This window comes from Cnephaeus nilssonii, assembly GCF_951640355.1.
Source record: "Cnephaeus nilssonii genome assembly, chromosome: 14".
Taxonomy (NCBI): domain Eukaryota; kingdom Metazoa; phylum Chordata; class Mammalia; order Chiroptera; family Vespertilionidae; genus Cnephaeus; species Cnephaeus nilssonii.
The window spans coordinates 57,103,606-57,123,157 of record NC_137085.1 but is presented as its reverse complement, the minus strand read 5'-3'; the positions used below and the strand labels follow the sequence as shown (position 1 = coordinate 57,123,157).

The following is a 19,552-nucleotide window of genomic DNA, read 5'->3' as shown; positions in this document are numbered from 1 at the left end:
ATTTCACCACTCAGAAATCCACTAGGGTTACTATTTTGGTAAAATGTTTTTCCAACATCGCATTTTATCAAACTTTTCAATCTTTGCCTACTGGGTAATTAATATGCAATTTAAAAAATTAAAACCAGTGTAACAATTTAAAAAGTTTTACATGTATCTTTGCACCTTGTCTGCTTATCTCTAAAGATGAGATCCTAGAGAGGATCCTAGAATGATTGAATCAAAAGTTATGATGTTTTGTTGAGTTGTACACTTGAAACCTGTATGTTTTTATTAACCATGTCACCCCAATAAGTATAGTAAAAAATTAAAATTCTTGTGATCCCTTTTGGGAAACTCTCCAGGAAAGATGTGCCAATTTTCTCATTCCCACCCACAATGCTCAAAAAGAAGAGTGTAAAGAAGTAAAGTGCTAGGAAAATAGATATGCCAGAGATTGAGTTAGACTCTTTTATATTTTCTGAAGAGTATTGAATTATTATTGTTTTTTAAATCAGTTAACTGGGCTGAACACAAGCAGCGAACACTCTTTCCCCTGTGCTGAGTGGTTGCGGAAATTTCAGTTCTGCTCCTTCAGTGTTGGGGGCGGGGGCGCTGATCTGAGTCAGCCTCACGTGTGCACCTTTCAGGGTCAGTCGGAGATTTGGGCAGGAGTGTCTACCCGTACAAGTGAAGGCCCCTACCGCCTCCTGTCCTGCACATCTCTTCTTAATTTCTAGCTGCTCTGAACTTGAGTTCTTTCAGTCAATCAAACTGCACAGGCTATCCTCAGGGTCATGCCACTGAGAACGAGAAAGCCACAGCGTACTTCTCTCTCAGCATGAGACCCGGCCGCCTTCACAATCACCTTCTCTGGGTCGCTCCCGGTGCCTTCAGGTGGGTTTTTGTTTTGTTTTTGGCTGAGAGTTTTTACCCGCAGTTGGGTCTTCTCTGGACTTATTTTATATTCTTCACAGTTTGATAACGATGATTTCTATAGATCCCTTGTGTGTGAACAGTGCCAGAAAAATACATTTGTGAGTTCACCAAGGGTTTATGTCTACAAAGGCCTTGGAATTGCCTGATAAAGACAAAATAGCCAGCCAGTAGGGTGAGTGGTAAGGGAGCTCACAAGTTTCTGGCGTGTGTGTATTGTACTGAGGCAGATTTAGGGTATTTAAGCCTTTCCTAATTTCTCTAAAAAACATGGTCCAGGCCTCAGTTATCCTATTTAATAAAGAGCTAATATGCTAATTAGACCAGTCGGTGGTGGAACAACCTTCCGGAACAACCTTCCAGACGACCTTCCAGAACAACCAGTGAGCGGGGCTGCGGGGCTGTGAGGCAGCCAGGCTGCATCGGGCCTCTAGTACCCTTTATAAAATACCTTTCAGAAAAGGGCCTTAGCATGTGGTTTATTCCCACTGACTAATGACTTTGGGTGAGCCATTAAACATATCGGAAGCTCGGTTTCCTCATCTGTAAGATGTAAACCCTGCCTAGCTCACAGGGTTGTTGTGAACGTGCTTAGCAGATGATAAAATAGTTCAGATGTACAGGAACCATACTATGCTGCCTCCGACGTGGGCATAACTGCTGAGTGGGTCAGAGGTTCCCAGACTGCACCTGGAGGCCTTCCCCCTGCACCCTGCTTTTTTCAATATTTAAATATGTTTCCAGAGAAAGCTTTCTGTTGAGAAACCAATGGGGAATTCCGAGTCAGCTGGAAACATCAGAAAGAGGCGATGGACTAGAGATAGTATATAGTAGATAGGAGAGCATAAATTATTTCACTTTAAAAGTCCCCCCTCCCCGCCCAACACATGAGCTAGTATGACCTTTTTTTTGGAAAACCCCTTGAGATACCTGGTGATTTGGGAATATGTAAAGTCATTTACTTGGCTACTTCCAGTCACCACACCCCACTCTCGGTCGTAACTACAAGCCAAGGAGAACTTTCGTCAGTTCAGCTATTAGAATCCCAGGATTGCAGTCTTCTAGAAAGGAATAGTTATATACACAAAACCCCCATTCTATATTTGACTTGCATGCACACAAAAAGCTGAGAGCATCGAAGTGCGTTGTTCAAGGTTACAAATCCAGGTCTCAAGAAGCTAGGAAATGAGGCTTTATTACTGGGAGTCCAGTGTTGGTGCCAGAGTCAGGCTCCCTTGAAGCAGTGAAGAACCATCTTTTTCTTTTTTTACAATGGTCAACTGCACAACAATAAAAATTATTGGAAATGAAATGTAAGTTATTCTATTGGGTCACATAGAAAACAAAGATATATTCTTACCACTAGATTGTTATTGGAAGAATGTCAGGGAGGAAACTGTCACAGATTTTCATTGAGATGGAATGTTAATGTTAACGTCAGCCTTGTGTGCTAAGTTGCAACTCAAGAGCACCGTTCTAGTGTTTGCTCCTGAAATCTTAGTGGGGCTCTGTCTGGCAGGTAGGCTGCTTGTGTCTCAGGGACTTGAGTTGCTTACCGCGATTTAGAGCAGTGGTTCACAAGGCCTGGTTCTTGAATTAGTAGTAGCAGCCAGGGCACAAGCCGGCGCCACCCCAGATCTATCTAATCAGAAACTCTGGGGGTCAAGGCCAGTAATCTGTGTTTTTGCAGCCTTTGTAGGTGATTCTAATACCTCTCAAGTTTGAGAACCATTGCTTTAGAGATACTTACAGCTAATCACTAGCACCAAGTCAAACTGATTTTAGAATATAGATGTTACTAGGAGTAAGTTTTAGGAAGAAGGTTTGTATCTGTATCTCCTCCTTTAGGTGAGTGAAGGAACTGCCTGATAGAACTCCAAAGTGCCCAATCAGAAGTGTTGGAAATACTAGGCCCAAAAAAGACTATGAGAATAGAATTGCCAAAGGTGGCCAAAGATAATTATCTACACTAATAAAAGAAAAATATGCAAATTGACTGTACCTCCATGACACCCACCAGCCAATCAGGAGTGAGTATGAAAATTAACCCAACAAATATGGCCGGTTAATTTGCATACACAGCTGCTGGATGGGGCGAGATACCCGCTATGAGGGGGAGGGAGGGGGTGGAGGGAGCTACAGGAGCGGCACTCCGGCCGGGAGCGAAGACTTGCAAAGGCTCCTGAGCTGCTGGGAGCGAAGCCAGGGGAAGGAAGGCCTATTCTTGCACGAATCTTTGTGCAACGAGCCTCTAGTCTATTTACTAAATGCCTTCACGCCCTGGTGGATGTGGCTCAGTTGGTTGGAGCCTCGTCCTGCACACCAAAAGGTCTCAGATTAAATTCCCCGTCAGAGCACATGCCTAGGTTGTAGGTTGGGTCCCCGCTTGGGAAACATAGGAGAGGCAACCAATCGATGTTTCTATCTCTCTCTCTCTCTCTCCCTTCCTCTCTCTAAAAGTCAGTAAACATGTCCTCAGTTGAGGATTTAAAAAAAAATGTATTCATGAAATACAATGAGAATGTCATTTTAAAAAAGATGCTAGTATTCGTCAGAATGTGGAGACTACTTGGACTTGTAGGACAATGAAAGACTCTAGCCGTGTGAGGGGAAACATGCCAGAAATGAAGGTACAACAGAACCCATAGAGAGAGGACTTGGGGGAAGTGCCCCCTGGAGAGAAGGTGTACAAGCAAAACTGCTCCAAGTCATGCCAACTCAACATTGACCAGAAGTTCTAAATGCTTTGGCTGGAGTTGGTGGGAAGATATATAGGAACCCAGAACATCTGAAAACACTGAATTACATATGTATATGTTTAGATTTATATTTGCTTGCATATAATGAAATCTCAATAGAACCGTGACTTAAACAAAGTAGTAATTGACTTATCATTCATGCAATAGAAATCTGGAGGTTGGTAGTCAAGTATTTGTGGCTTAGTTCCACAGTTATCAAAAGTCCAAACTCCTTCTGTCTTTTTGTTCCAGTATTTTAATTCATGGCTCCCATTCTCAAGGTATTACTTCATGGCCCAATAGGGTGGCAGGAGCTCCAACCATCATATCTGTTCCAGGCTATGCGGAGGAGGAGAGGCAAAAGGGCAAAAGGTCACAAGCCCTTTAAGTAGCCTTCTTGGGAGTAAAATATAATATATTTTATTGGCCAGAATTTAGTGACCGTTGGTCATTCCTAGTTGTAAAGGAATCCTTGAAAACGTAATTTTTTAGGCAGGCACCACGCTGCTCAATATAAAACCAGGTTTCCTTACTAATGGAGCAAAGAGAGAATGAGCAGCAGGTAGCAAGGAGCAGGCTCTACCACAGATTGCTTATTTATTCTTGTTTTTTAAGTCCTCAACATTCTGCTCTGAAGTCTCGTATTGTCAAAATTAGTCTTTGTTTTGCTTTGCTCTTCTCTGGGTCTCACTTTCCTCATGTGAAAAAAAAAAGTTAATAGAATTTAAAGTGTATAGTAAAATTAAATAGTAAGGTGATTGAAAATATTGTATGTATGTATGTATGTGAAAAAAGTGAACCAAGAACTGATAAACAGGGCAAAATAAATATTTACCCAGCTCCAAATTCCTAGAACAAGGATGTTCTTAAGGGAGGATTTCAGCCTCCAATAAATGATGAATTTTTCCCTCTTGCATTTAAATCTCTCCCAGGGATATGAATTAATCCCCTTTAGGTCATTGAGGGACCCCTAAGGGCTTAGCTCTTGTATAATTCTGCAAAAGTGAGTAGGCATTAAAGTAGGCATCCTGCCTGCCACATTACCCTAAGAAAAATAGTATTTAATTTTTAGGCTTTATGTAATTTATATTCTTTAATCTTCTTCATTATTACCAGTTTTCTCAATTAAAAAAAAAATCATATGCTAAAGCATTAGTATTCCAAGGTCTGAACAAAATGCTCTGTATACTATGAACTTTTTCATACTTTCATTTATTCACTCAATATCCATTTATTAAGTATCCATTACATGTTGGGCACTGTGGTTTCGTTGTAAACACAAAACACAAGGTTACTTCCTTCAGAGAGTTTATCTTATAGGGTGTGTGTGTGTGTGTGTGTGTTGTTATTGAGGGAGATAGACCATCAACAAGTAAATATATATTTTTTAAAAAAAGGGAAAAAAAGTTCTTGTGGATGTTTTGTGTAATATCTTGACGTTTGTATTAATAATAGTTAAGTTGACTTCTGAATAAAACTCCCATAATGCTAGATTTGATGTGTGCCCAATTTGAGCAAGGGTTGATTGACACTTGCAAAATTTGTTCAACTTTTCCTCTTGAAAGGAAATATAGTAATCGTAAATAAAACAAAACAAAAAACAAGTAAATATATAAACAAACAAGATAGTTCCAGAGAGTGATAAGTGTAGGCTGCAGGATGACGTGGTAGCACGGGATTGAGAGGGAGGGGCTATTTTAGAAGGGGAAGTCCTTGAGGAACTAAGACTAAAAGTGAGACAAAGCCATTGACGAATGCATAATTTACAATGAGCAGTTACTTTATGGATATGAACATCTGAAACATTTTATTTCTAAGTGCAAAACCATTCTCTCTCCACTACATAAATAAAAATGCAATTTTTATTTAAATCAAGTATCAACAAAAAAGCCTTGCATTCACTAAGGGTAACAAGTTCAGGAATACTAAAGATTAGATTTCTGCAATATTAGATTTATTTTGAAACCCAAACAGCTCCCAGCAGGTGTGCCTTCAATGACAAAAAAATTCAGATACTTTGCTTGCTTAATCCCTATGCTAGTTACACAATATCTGAGTAATCTACAAAGTTTATTATCAGCAAACTGGCAAGGGAAATTTTGTTATAAAAATGAATCTATCCTAACTGTTCTTTGAAAAAAAGCTGTTTTCTTTTTGTGATTCATGATCTTGTAAAATCACACATGTGCAGGAAAAGAAAGTTGGCATTTGCCAGGAGCAAAGCAAATTTGATTAGATGTTCTAGTGGCTAGAACACATTTATTCATTCAGTGTTTATAATTAGCTTCCTCAGAAATATGAGTGTTGCACGTCTAGTGATGTGAATTTAAAACATACAGGACTTCAGATTTGATCCCCAGTGTTAAAAGAAATATCACACCAACCTTCATCTACAAGAATAGATTTTTGGAAAATTAGATTTGATTCTCATTATAACACAATCATGACAGTAATTAGAGCCAAGTTTTTTTGTATCTCTTCAAAATTCGAGGAGTTGAAATTCAGAAGTAAAACAATAAGAAAGCATATGGGGGAGGAAGAAGCCAGCAAGGAGATGTCAAAAAGATGTGTGATATCAATTTAAGAACCAATGAATTTTATAACACAGAATCATGCATGAGTAATACAGAGTAGAACCTGGACTTAGACAGGAAATCTGGTCTCGGGAAGTGAAGTATAAACAGGAGGTTGTGGGGAGGAATGGAAACTTGCAGGGGTATTGGAATTAAATGGTCTCTAGGTCCCTTTTAGCCCCCTATATCTGATTCTAAGGACACCCAACAGGTGTGTTAACCAGTTCTTAAAAAGACTTTAATTGAGATGTTATATGCAAAACTATAAAACTCACCTATTATAAGTATACAATTCATGATTTGTAGTAAATTCATAGAGTTGTGCAACCATCACCATAACCCATTTTTTTCCCCATGGGGTTTATAGGGTAGAAGCCATGTTATTTATTTTTTTAGTATAAAGGTACATTATGGACTCATTACAATTGTAGAGCAATTCAAGGATGCAAAGATGATTCACTGAAAATATGTGTAGTTGACATGTTCAGGCAGTTGCTCTGTTGAAACAAATAGGGAGAAAGAGAGGGAGAGTGGCTGGAGGAAGTGCAGAGAAATGGTTACCAGCCACACCCTGAGTCAGACTGCTGGAGCTCAGATTCTGGCATCCCTACTTGCTTCATAGCTGTCTGACCTCAAGCAAGTTACTTAAACTTTCTGAGCTTGGGTTTACTCATCTGTACGTTGACAGTGCCTACTTCATGGGGTTATGAAGGATGAATGAAGTCATATATGCAAGGGGCTTAGCATACTCCTGGCATATAAGAAATCCTATATAATAAAAGGCTAATATGCAAATCAACCGAATAGTGGAATGACTGGTCGCTATGATGCTCACTGACCACCAGGGGACAGATGCTCAACGCAGGAGCTGCCCCCTGGTGGTCAGTGCGCTCCCACAGGGGGACCGCTGCTCAGCTAGAAGCCGGGCTCACGGCTGGGGAGCACAGTGGCGGTGGTGGGAGCCTTTCCTGCCTCTGTGGCAGCACTAAGGATGTCCGACTGCCAGCTTAGGCCCACTTAAGCTGGCAGTTGGACATCCCCCAAGGGCTCCCAGACTGCAAGAGGGCAGGCGGGGCTGAGAGACACTCCCTCCTCCCCCTGAGTGCATGAATTTCATGCACCGGGCCTCTAGTACTCAATAAATGTTAGCTCCTTTTATAGTTATCACTTGATGACCATTAGTCTTTTATAGTTATCACTTGATGACATTAGTCTTTTATGAGCAGCCATAAAGGACCACATGCTTTGATTCAATTTATTTGAAACTAGAGGCCCAGTGCATGAATTCGTGCACCAGTGGGGTCCCTTGGCCTGGCCTGCAGGATCAGGCTGAAACTGGCTCTCCCCTGAGGGGTCCCAGATTGCAAGAGGGCGCAGGCCAGGCCAAGGGACCCCACCGGTGCACGATTGGGATTGGGAGGGATGTGGGAGGTTGGCCAGCTATGGAAGGGCCGTGGGAGGGCTCCAGGGCGTGTCTGACCCATCTCGCTCAGTCCCAATCGGCTGGACCCCAGCAGCAAGCTAACCTACCAGTCAGAGTGTCTGCCCCCTGGTGGTCAGTGCAAGTCATAGCCAGCGATTGAGTGGCCTTAGCTTATCATTAGCATATTACGCTTTGATTGGTTGAACAGACCACCAGGTGACCAGACACTTAGCTTATTAAGCTTTTATTATATAGGATTCTAGAAAAGGTAAATGATGGTGGTAGAAAGCAGATCAGTGGTTGCCAGAAGCCAGGGACTGGGGATAGGACATTAACAGCAAAGAGGCACAGGAAACTTTTGGGGGTTTTCTGTATTATCTTCAGGATGGTGTTTTGTAAACATTTGTCATCCAATTATACACTTAAACTTGGCAAATTTTATGGTGTGTAAAATAAAACTGACACCCTCTCACCCCCGAAATATAGGTTTGAATTTACCAGTTGGATACTTCGATTATTTTACATGTTAGAAGCAAGAATCAATTTCTAAACTCAGGCAACAAATATTTGTTGAGCACCTACTACATACAGGACACTGTACGTTCTAGGTGCTGGGGATACAGCCTTGAAGTAAACAGCATCCCTTCAGTCGCTTCTAGTTCAAGCACACATTATACACCTATGTTTGGGGCGACAAAAGGGGTCAGTGCGGGATGCTGGGGACATAAAGGTGACAAGGTAGTGGGAGGAGGGGTAGAGGAGCACTAAGTAGTATTAATATGTGTCCATGAATTTTCTTTTAGTTTTCAAACATACTTGGAAGCAGCCCTAGCAGGTTTGGCTCAGTGGATAGAGCATCGGCCTGTGGACCAAAGGGTCCTGGGTTCGATTCTGGTTAAGGGCATGTACCTGGGTTGCAGGCTCCTCCCTGGCCCAGGCCCTGATTAAGGCTGGTGCAGGAGGCAACCAACTGATGAGTTTCTCTCACATCGATGTTCCTCTCTGTCTTTCCCTCTCTCTGCCATTCTCCCTAAGAATCAATGAAAAAATATCCTTGGGTGAGGATAAAAAAAAAAATACACGGAAGCAAACAAAGCATCCCTGTTGTCTGACGGACCTATATGGCAGAGGCCTCTGGGTGACCGGTGACAGTGACATAAGGCACGCTGGCCACATCATCTGTGAGACCCGGTGTCCACCTGCGAGGGAAGAGGACTGGCATCAGTCCAAGGACCATGTGGACGCTTCATAGGACTCAGGGGTAACGCGGCTTTGACCTTGGCCTCGTCCAGCCCGCCCTCTCTTGGCTCCAGGGAGCACCTGCCCTCTGCAGAGCGCTGGAAGCGGGGACCTCAGGTTCCTCACCGGTGGGTGGGCCAACCCGCTAAGCCTCGGGGTGCGAGGTGACCCCGCCCACTGAGTGGCCCCGCCCACGTGGGGGTCGAAGGCAGAAGCGGACTGGGGGCAGAGACTCGTCGGGGAAACCTGGTTGGCTGAACCGTCTGAGCCGCGTGGGAGGGCGGGGCGAGGCCTGTGGGGGCGGAGCCCAGGCGCGGAGGGCCGCCCGGCGCCCCTGGGGGAGATGGATGCTCCGCAGGTCTGCGGGCGCCGGGGGCGGGGCAAGCGCCTGTGTAGCTGCTCCCTGGCCCCGCCCGGGAGCCGGCGGGAGGCGGGGCTGCCCCCTTCCTCCCACACTGGCGCTGGGCTGAGCCCGGAGCGGAGAAACGGAGTCGGCTCTGAGCTCCCTGCTCGGTTTTGGGTGGCGGCAGGCGGAGGAGGAATATGGCGCTCGTAGGCAACGGAGCCGAGCTGGAAGCGGACGAGGTACTGGCCGGTGGGGGAGTGTGGGCACTGCGCCTGGACCCGGCCGGGATGGCCCAAGTCCCGCCCCCTTGGTCCCAGTTTGGGACCGGCTGCCTCCCGCCTGGAGGGATGGGCAGGAGCGCGGAAGGGAGGTCTGTCTGCCCCCGCGGGAGCGAGGAGGGTCCCCGCGGCGCTCGGAGCGGAGGCGGGGCCGCGGTTCGGGGCGCCGGCACCTTGGGGTTGGGTGGACGGGGGACACTTCGTCCGGTCGTCGGGTGGATGGGTGCGAGGGCGCGGGACCCGCCGCACGGAGCTATTCGGGGCCTCTCCAGGTGCGCCCGGCGTTCTGAGGTCTGGCCCCGCAGTCCCGACGCCGGCCCTCGCCGGTTCTGTCTTGAGCTGGGAGGGAGTCGCACCTTCTATGGAAGTTTCCTGGGGGCAGAACCGAAAGGCTTACAGTCGAGGAGAGGAGGGGGACCGCCGGAGGGAGAAGAACCCCAGGGGTGTCTGTCTTCCTGGGTGCGAAGGGCAGGGGCTGCCGGAGGGCTGGGGCGCAAAGGGCCCGCAGCCGCCGCCCCGGAGCGGCGCTCTCCCCGCGGTCCACGGCGCCCGGCCTTTCCCAAGCCGGTCCCCGGGGCCGGCGGTGTAGACGGAGAGAAGGCGCTGCGGAGCCCACTCCGGCATCCTGTCGTCTCCGCTGTATGGAAGTAATTAACCACTTCCTCCCGCGGCCGGCGCGCCGGGCCTGGGCACATTGGGGCGCGCGCGCCGGACCTGTTGATTTTACAGACTCTCCTTTCTGCACTTGGCCGCTCCGGGGAGACGCGCTCTCTGGAGCTGGAAGTTGAGGCCGGCTGCTGCTGCTGCTGCCTCCATTTTACCTGACTTGAATCTTACAAGTCGCTGCCTGAGGAGGCTTAGTTTCAAATGATGCAATAGTGGAAGATCTGGAGGAGGCGGGTTAAGATTCCCATCCTTTTCCTCAAAGCCGGGAAACTCCCGACGGTGAACACGATGTTTTAAATGTAGCCCTTAAAATAAAAGCCAAGCCAAACCCGAACTATATATACCTCCTTTACGTGCCCTGCAGACAAGAGGGCAAGCCTGGCGGTCCAGAACCTTCCTTACAGCCTGTCCCTCGGGACGAGGGCACCAAGATCACAGACCAGTGAGCTAGAGCTTGCTCAACTGCATCTGTTTTCTTTTGAAACTTTAAAACTACAAAAAGCCAATGATGCGGTATTACAAAAAGCCAATGATGCAGTATTACATTTGTTGCTAATTTCATCGGTGACAACGTTTCCTTATAACTTTAGGCTGTCTTTTTTGGCGTGTCGGAACCAGCTGTTTTTCATTCCTTAGTTCTCTACTGTAATCAAGGTGGTAGCACTTGTGTGGTGTGCTTTGACCCTGCAGGCACCCCATTCCTCAAAAGCTGTTACGGCTCCCTGTTGTATATTGAATGTAGTATCCATGCACCTGGCATGCAAGGCTCTGTACAGTGTGGTCTCAATCCGATGTTCCAGCCTTGTCCCCAGCTGCTTCTCTGTGTAGCCATTTGGTTTAATCAGTGTTATGCCCATATTATAAGTGAGGAAACAAGACCAAAGAGTAGCTGGTAAATGTGGAGTGAAAATTTTGAATCCCTAGTCTGCTCATCGGGGAAAAAAAAAGTGCTACACTTAGGGCTGTATAATTGTCTAGACCAGGGTATTGTTGAGAGAGAACGCGGATGCTATTAATAATTCATGCTTGGACAATAGGTGTAAACTGGGACACTCCTGGGCATATTGAGACATATGGCCACCTGGCTATGCCCATGGCCTGAAAGATGAGCAGATGTGTTGAGGTGCATTAGAAGGGCTGTCGCTCTGTGGGGGAAGTTAGGTTTCAGAGCAGCAGCGAGCCTGGCACACAGATACTCGATGAAGACATATTTGTTGAATGAAGGAACAAATGAGTGACTGCAGAAAAAATGTTGCTCAGTAATTTCTTATATTTTTCCATATATTTCATTCACTTTTTTTTTATATTTTATTGATTTTTTACGGAGAGGAAGGGAGAGGGATAGAGAGTTAGAAACATCAAGGAGAGAAGCATTGATCAGCTGCCTCCTGCACACCCCCCACTGGGGATGTGCCCGCAACCAAGGTACATGCCCTTGACCGGAATCGAACCCGGGACCCTTCAGTCCGCAGGCCGATGCTCTATCCACTGAGCCAAACCCGTCAGGGCTTCATTCACTTTTTAAATGTAATAACTCTTAGGCGCCTATTACATATTAGGTTCCGTACTGGTCCTAGGAGATGAGCAGGTACAAGTAGTATTTTTTATTCATGCCAAATCCACTTTTGTCCCTCATGGTGCACCCGTTCCATTGGTATAAGTTTACAAACATTTATTGGACATTTGCTCTGTGTTCAAACTTGGTAGGTGCTTTAGAAAGACAAGACACAGTTTTGACCGTCTAGGGTTCTTGGTCTGGGTAGGGGGATGTGACATGTGTACAGGATTCTAGAAAAGAGCTCAAGGCAAGGTAAGCAAGTTAGAAATAGTGCATTGTAGACTGGGTATCCTTATTTGCACAAAGTTCCTAACTTTCAGTGGGCTGAAATGCTCTGCACACGAGTGAACAAGACCCTACCCTTCAACTTTGCTGGTTGTGTGAACTAAAATAGCTTATTTCAGCTGGGAAGTTTTTCAAACACTAAACATTTAATAGTCTTTGTGCCACTCTTTGATACTCCAGGGAAATAGAAGGGTGTGGTTGGAAAGGGTAGTACAAGTGCCAATGGTATAATTGGAAAAGTAACAGCCTCAGAATTAGGTGAACTGGGCTCTCAATTGTGTCACTAATTTGCCCCATAACCATTCATTCATTATGTGTGCAAACATCTGACTGTCTCATGTGTCAAACCCAGTGCTGGCCCAGAGACACAACAGTGAACTAGACAGACAAGGACCTTGCCCATAACTGGTGACTTCAATTGACATGTCTCTCAACTTCTTAGGGCTCTGTTGTTTCTTCAGATGAAGAAGGAGGGGCTGGATGAGCCTTAAGTGTTTTTCCAGCTCTAAAAGTCTGTGCTTTTGGAGCAGAGGGGGGCTCCTTTTTGGGAGAAGGGTTAATAATATGGGGATCTCTTCTTTCAAAGTAACTAAAGAGATGATGGTAGTAGAAGAGCTCTCATGATGAGAGCAGATGTGTTGAGATGCATTACGCTGTGGGATGCAGTGTAAATGGATGTTTTTGTTTTTTTCTAGGAGGATAAATGTGAGAATACAGAGATTAGGACCTGCAACCTCAAAGGTGCCAAAAATTGATTCTGGAGGGGAGACAAAAACATCTTAGATTTTACAATGGTGTGTGGTCCTTCAAACCTTGGTTAACAAAATCTCATTTCTTAACATTAGGTTTTCTTGGGAATTACACAAGCAACATTGACATGAGGTTCATGAAAGGTATACAGCAATTGTGCAAGGTCAATACTACAAATCTATGGCAAATAGATGGCTATGACTGGAGGACCATCAGTTGCTTGATCTTGAAGTTGTCTCTCTCTTGGTGAACTCCTCATTCTTATGGGCTGCTGTTGGCTGCCCTTCTTGCTATGTTTGGCCCTCCGTGCTTTTGTGTGATTTGGAATTTGAGAATTAAATAAAAATAGTTTGTTTACATTTATTATTTAATCCTGTTAAAATTATTCAGTCCACCAATAATTATGTGAAAAAGTACTAAAAAGAGAATATATCACCTTGGCCGGAGTAGCTCAGTGGTTAGAGCATCTGCTCCCACCCTCCCCCTGCACTGAAGGGTCCAGAGTTTCATTCCCTGTCAAGGGCAAGTACCTAGGTTATAGGTTCCATCACCTGCCCCATTGAGGGCATGTGGGAGGCAACCAGTTGATGTCTCTCTCTCACACTGAAGTTTTTCCCTCCCTCCCACCCTCCCTTCCTCCCTCCCTTCCTTACTTCTTCTCTCTACTTGGGTGAGGAGAATATATTGACAATATCTAAATGAATATCTAGGAGCTAGTTAAATTAAAAATTATTTTCTCATATGAAACAAGAGTTAATTTCATTAAAAATAACTTTTAAGAAGATAATTTTTCAATTGTTTTACCTTTGCTGGAAAAATAATAGTTTTGAATGTCTTTTAAAAATTTGGTTATATTTCTGTTAGGTAGAAATTGGTAATTTGCACATGTAAACAGATGCATTGTATTTTATATTAAAATTCTATTAAAAGTTACTCAGCAAATACAGTTACAAAGTTAAATGTTCATAGCTTTAAACTTTTAATAACTGAAATTTTTTTATTAAGTCAATCTGAATCCATTATTGAACAAAAAGATTAAACTGTCGTATTTTCCGGCGTATAAGACGACTGGGCGTATAAGATTTTCCTGGGTTAAAAAGTCGTCTTATACGCCGGAAAATACGGTATACTTGTTTTATGTATAAAGCACAGATAGATCTGGGTGCTATTAAAATTTCATGGGGGTGTAGTTAGGAAAAAATGTCTAAAAAGGCTTCTTAGGGGGCCATAATGAAAAACAGTTGAGAATCACCGAGTTAGGGAAGGAAATGGCCTATGTGACAGAAGTTCCCATGACCTGCTTTTGGGGCCCAGAATTTTTTAAGTCTTATTCTGATTTAGAAACTTTTTTCCTTGGAATTTTAGGTGAAGTTTAGATCACATTGATTGCTACAGTTTCTTAGAATCAGCTCCATGCTTTCATTCCCTCAGTCACAGTGTTTCTGGAGCACTTAGGTGCTAACAGCCTTTCGATGCTGGAAGCACACACTGAGGTAAGACAGCATTATTGCCCTGCAGAGCTCTCTTGCAAAGGACACAGGTGCACAAGTAGCTAGTTCTGTCTTTGGGCCAGGATAGGTTTTCGGTAGGAGGGCCATGTAATTTATTGTCATAATAGGACACTCTGAGAGTAAACGGGGTGCTTTCAGGAGTTACCCTAGGACGGCAGTGATGGTTGACACCCTAGTTTAGTGGCTGGCAAAGACTTTAAAGAGGGGATGGTCTTTGGACTGGGGCTTGAAGGGTGAGCAAGATGATGCTGAGAAGAGCAATGGGATAAGCTCAGGCCTGGGTGGACGTTGAGACGGGCGGGAATGCGAGTGCACCTGGCTTAGCAGGGGTTCAGCCATGGGAAGGAGAGCTGGTGAGGGCTGAGCCTGCACAGCCAGCTTGGATCACGTGGTACAGTGTCTGAATGTCAGGCTAAGGCGTTTGGGTTATTCTAAAAAAATGGGAATCTGGACTTCTTTTTTCATGTAATCCAAACTATATATATATATTTTCACATTCAGTATTATTTTGTATTAGTTTCAGGTGTACAGCATAGTGGTTAGACAATCATATACTTTGCAAAGTATTTCCCTCTATATTTCCAGTATCCACCTGGCACCATACATAGTTATTACAATAGTATTGACTATGTTCTCTATGCTGTACTTTACATCCCTGTGGTGGAAGGTTTTTTAAAATATTTTAATTTATTTATTTTGTTAATCCTCACCCGAGGATATATTTTCCATTGATTTTAGAGAGAGTGGAAGGGGAGTGGGGGGGGGGGGAGAGAGAGAGAGACATCTGTGTGAGACACATCAATTGGTTGCCTCTCCCACACCCCAGACCGACCAGGACTGGGGATCGAACCCATGACCCTTCCATGCACAGGCTGATGATCTAACCATTGAGCACCCAGGCCAGGACAGCTCCCCAACCCCTAGACACAAGTGTGATAGGTTATTTTAGGAAGTTAAATCTGGTAAAGCTGATGCAGCCAGATTGTGGAGGTGGCAGCAGGAAGAGCAAGGGGCTGCTGCTCCTTTCTCAGTGAAAATTGCCCTCATTTTCTCCTTCCTTCCCCGCACACCTGGATACTCCCTTCTTCCTTTCCAGGCCAGTAGTGCAGGTATGCTGCTCTGGGCAGGTATCCGCTCTTCCTTCAGTTAGCTGTTTACCTTCCTGTCTTAGTTCCCTGTCCTCGGGGGCTGTTACTAACGATCCACACGTGAATCTGATTCTGTGGATTCTGTGAGGCTGGTGGTTTGCATCTACGCCATCTGTGGACAGCTCCCCAGCCCCTAGGCCCTAGGTCGGCAAACTGCGGCTCGCGAGCCACATGCGGCTCTTTGGCCCCTTGAGTATGGCTCTACCACGGCCTGGGCGAGTCTATTTTGAAGAAGTGGCGTTAGAAGAAGTTTAAGTTTAAAAAATTTGGCTCTCAAAGAAATTTCAATCGTTGTACTGTTGATATTTGGCTCTGTTGACTAATGAGTTTGCCGACCACTGCCCTAGGCTCAGGTGCCCAGTGGCCATCTCGGGTGGGTCTCACTGCGCAGAGGTTGAGTACCTGGGGACTCTCTGGGCACTTGTGAGGCTTCTCAGAGAGAGTTTTCCTTTGCAAACCTTTGCTGGTCTCCAGTGCTCTCCCCTTCCTCTCCTGTGCTTCGTGGAAATTGGTCCTGTACTCAGAGCCACTCTGGCTAGATGGCTGAATTGGTTAGGTCACCACACCTCTTCACTGGGACTCCTCAAGTGTTGAATGCCTAGGAGTTCATCATTCCAGTGTGTTTCTTAAGCTCTTTAACCCTTTGCACTCGCTTGCTTTTTCTCGATTCCTTTATTCTACTCGGGATTTAATTTTTTAAATACCCCAGATTTTACAAAGCGCGGCAGTAGAATAAAAAACTGGAGTTTCTTTTCATACAAACTTATTTATTTGGATTTTTTTATATTTCAAATTATTGATACATTCAAAGAGTATAAAAAGAGCTACTACCGATGCTAACTGTGTCGAGTCACACTTGACATCTGAGTGCAAAAGGTTAAGACTGTGGTTGTGTAGTAAATGCTTTTCTGCTGAGATCTGGGGACATGTCCCCTTGAATGTATTGCTGATATTATGCTGATATATACATAAGGCCTACATATTTTTAAGTATTTTAGTAAAATTATGCGCGCGCGCGTGCGCGCGCGCGCACACACACACACACACACACACACACACACACACACACACGAGGCCCGGTGCACAAAATTTGTGCACTTGGTCGGGGGGGGGAGGGGCGTCCCTCAGCCTGGCCTGCATCTTCTTGCAATCCAGGACCCTTTGGGGGATGTCCGCCTCCCAGCTTAGGCCCAATTCCCAGGAAGCTGGCAGTCAGACATCCCTCTCGCAGTCCATGGCTCTCCAGTCCGGGACCCCTCGCTCCTTACTGCCCGCCTGTGGCAGAGGCGTGAGAGGTTCCCGCCACTGCTGCTGTGCTCACCAGCCGTGAGCCCGGCTTCTGGCTGAGCAGCACTCCCCCTGTGGGAGCGCACTGACCACCAGGGGGCAGCTCCTGCATTGAGCATCTGCCCCTGATGGTCAGTGCGTGCCATAGCGACCGGTGCCATAGCGACTGGTCGTTTAGCCATTCGGTCGATTTGCATATTAGAATTTTATTATATAGACGTATATATACATGTATATATACATATATATCCTACATATTTTAAAATATTTTAGTAAAATGATATATATTACATATATACACTGCCTTTATAATTATTCAAAGTATGTATGTACATTTTTGGGGGACACCCTACATTTGTTGGGTCTCATTGTAACTAGTAAGTGAGAATTATTGAGTCTAATGTAATGTGTTAGATTTTGTGCTAGGTCCAGGAGAGGCAAACATAGCTGTCGCCCTAAGTTACGGTCTAGTCAGGAACAGGGGCAGGTGTGTGGACAAACAGATGTACTGCTGCATGCTGGGAACCATGGAGGAGGGATGCCAGGCTGCTTTGGGTGCACAGAGGAGGGCACCTCACCTCTGGGCAGGTGTCAGTTCTTCCTTGAGTTAGCTGTTTCACTTCTTTTCTTAGTTCCCTGCCCTCGGGTGCTGTTACTAATGATCCACGACGTGAATCTGATACTATGAATTCGGGGGGGGGGGGGGGGTAGTCAGGGATGGTTTCCTTGAAGAGACCACTTTTTGGAATTCTGGATTTTGCAGGGTAAGTATGGCTGAGCAGAGAGCTGGGCATGAGGGAACTCTGGAAGTGTGTCTCAGGGAGAGGACCTAGCAGGCATAAGGCATGGAGGTGGGGGAGAGCTTGTGGTGCTCTGGGGAGCAGGGGTCAATATTGGAAGGGCAGGAAGGGCCGTTCCATGTCTTTGATGCCAAATTGTGGCCATCGTGGTGTGTAGTTAGTGTTTTAAGCTGAAGAGAAGTGGGGAGGGATCAGCACTGGGCAGGTGGCTCTCTCTGGAGTGCATGCAGGCTGACTGGAGGGAGGCACACCGGAGATGGAGGGGCACGTGGTTTTCTCGTGTTTTGTTTTGTCAGAGATGGAGGGGCACGTGGTTTTCTCGTGTTTTGTTTTGTCAGAGATGGAGAGCCACGTGGTTTTCTCGTGTTTTGTTTTGTCTGTCCAATGACTGTTAACAGCCCACTGAAGGCCCACTATATGCAAGGGTAGCTAAGTACTGGGGTAACGTGATGGGCAGGGTGTGGCTCCCCATTGGAGCAGCCAGTCAGGAATGTGGACACAACAAACAACTCTATCCTGACATAGGGGCGAGTCCAGAGAGAGTGTGAGCAGCCTGGTGCTCCTAGAAGAAGAGAGAAGAGAGCGTTCACAGGGCTGCCGCGGACACGTGGTGAGGGCATGCCCCTACCCAGGTCGGTCGACTTGGTTTGCAGACCAAGTCTTTACTGCCCGGCCGTGTGACTTAATCTTTGTGGGCCTGCTGTCCTCATAGGTGACACGAAGGAACTGGCACTACTGGTCTGTCTCTGAAGTTCCTCTCACCTTTGACATCTGTGATCTAGAGGGTGACATTTGACCTGGCCCTTGAGGGTGGCATTTCCACAGGCAGTGGTGGAGAGATCACACCTTCATTCCTCGAGGCGGAGGCAGCGGCAGGGGAACATGCTCAGGCGTGGACGAAGCATGAGGGGCCACGGTGCGGGAGCGCAGTGTGCGAGTGAGGTGGTTGAGGCAGCAGAGCGGTGCTGTGTGTTCCAGCAGATTTAGATCCACCCTGAGCCCTCAGCTAAGGATTTTTATTTTCTTCTTTTTGACAGTTGAGAGACACATGTATTCTCCCTTATTTATGGAGTGTTTTCCCTTCTCTCTCTCTTTCTTTCTCTTTTTGAATAAAGGAAGCAATGATGACAACATTTCTTGGTTTCACTTTCTCCTTCCCCAGCCCCGTTTCCAACGTGCAGCTTTAAACTGATAACTATACACTGCAATGCAGCGGTTAAGGAGACAGAGTCAGACACGTTTGCCTAACTCCATAGGCTTATGTTTCATCACCTAGACTTACCCTCGGCCGAGTTCTGAGACACGGAGCCACCCGGACCCCCCTCTGGTGTGGTCAGCAGGACCAGTCAGGCGTTCTCTCAGGGGCTCCTCAGTCCTTCTTTTCGCCTTTCCTGCTTCCTTAGAGCACTTTCTAGAGTCCTGGGGTTGCTGGTCTTTGCTTATGAGTCACAATTCTTTCATTCAGAACGAAAGGAAACAAACCTCAGATTCTCACCTCGTTTTTGAGGCCCAATGGCGTCTGATCTTTTTGAGAGGAGGCGGGCAAGACAGATGACAGAGTGAGAGAGAGAGAGAGAGTCCTGAAGAGAGAATGGGGGAGTGAGGCCTGACTCCAGAACCCTCACCCAGAAGCACTCAGAGTCATCACCTGTGCAGGATCATTGACCGAGGACCTGTTGGCCCAAAGCAGCCCCCCCCCCCCCCCCCCCACACACACACACAGAGCGGTACTGAGCTTCTGAGGAGCGGCCAGCTTGGCTTCAGATCCTGGCTTCTCATTTGCTCTGTGACCTGTGGCATGCTATTTGGTTAGTTGGATGCTCTTCATTTATAAAATGGGAATATATCTACCCTACAAGGTTGATGATGAAGATGAAATAAGATTCTGTTTTACAAAGCATCTGGACATAGAAGTGCTCTTGAAAGCCAGTTCTCTTTTCCCTTATGCTCTATCTTAAGGTATTGCTGTTACTGTTTATTACTTATGGGTTTGATGAAAAATCAGCCATGGATGTTTTAGTGTACTCAAATAGTT

The 19,552-nt window shown here is 45.8% G+C and overlaps 1 protein-coding gene across 1 annotated transcript in view; it reads left to right on the top strand.

Moving 5' to 3' along the window:
* Positions 1-9,410: 9,410 nt before the first annotated feature.
* TTC39B (tetratricopeptide repeat domain 39B) overlaps positions 9,411-19,552 on the top strand; it is a 124,699-nt gene continuing 114,557 nt past the window's right edge. Inside the window, exon 1 of the mRNA XM_079790493.1 lies at positions 9,411-9,473. Coding sequence (XP_079646619.1) covers positions 9,432-9,473 — 42 coding nt within the window. The 5' untranslated portion in view covers positions 9,411-9,431. The remainder of the gene's footprint in view (positions 9,474-19,552) is intronic.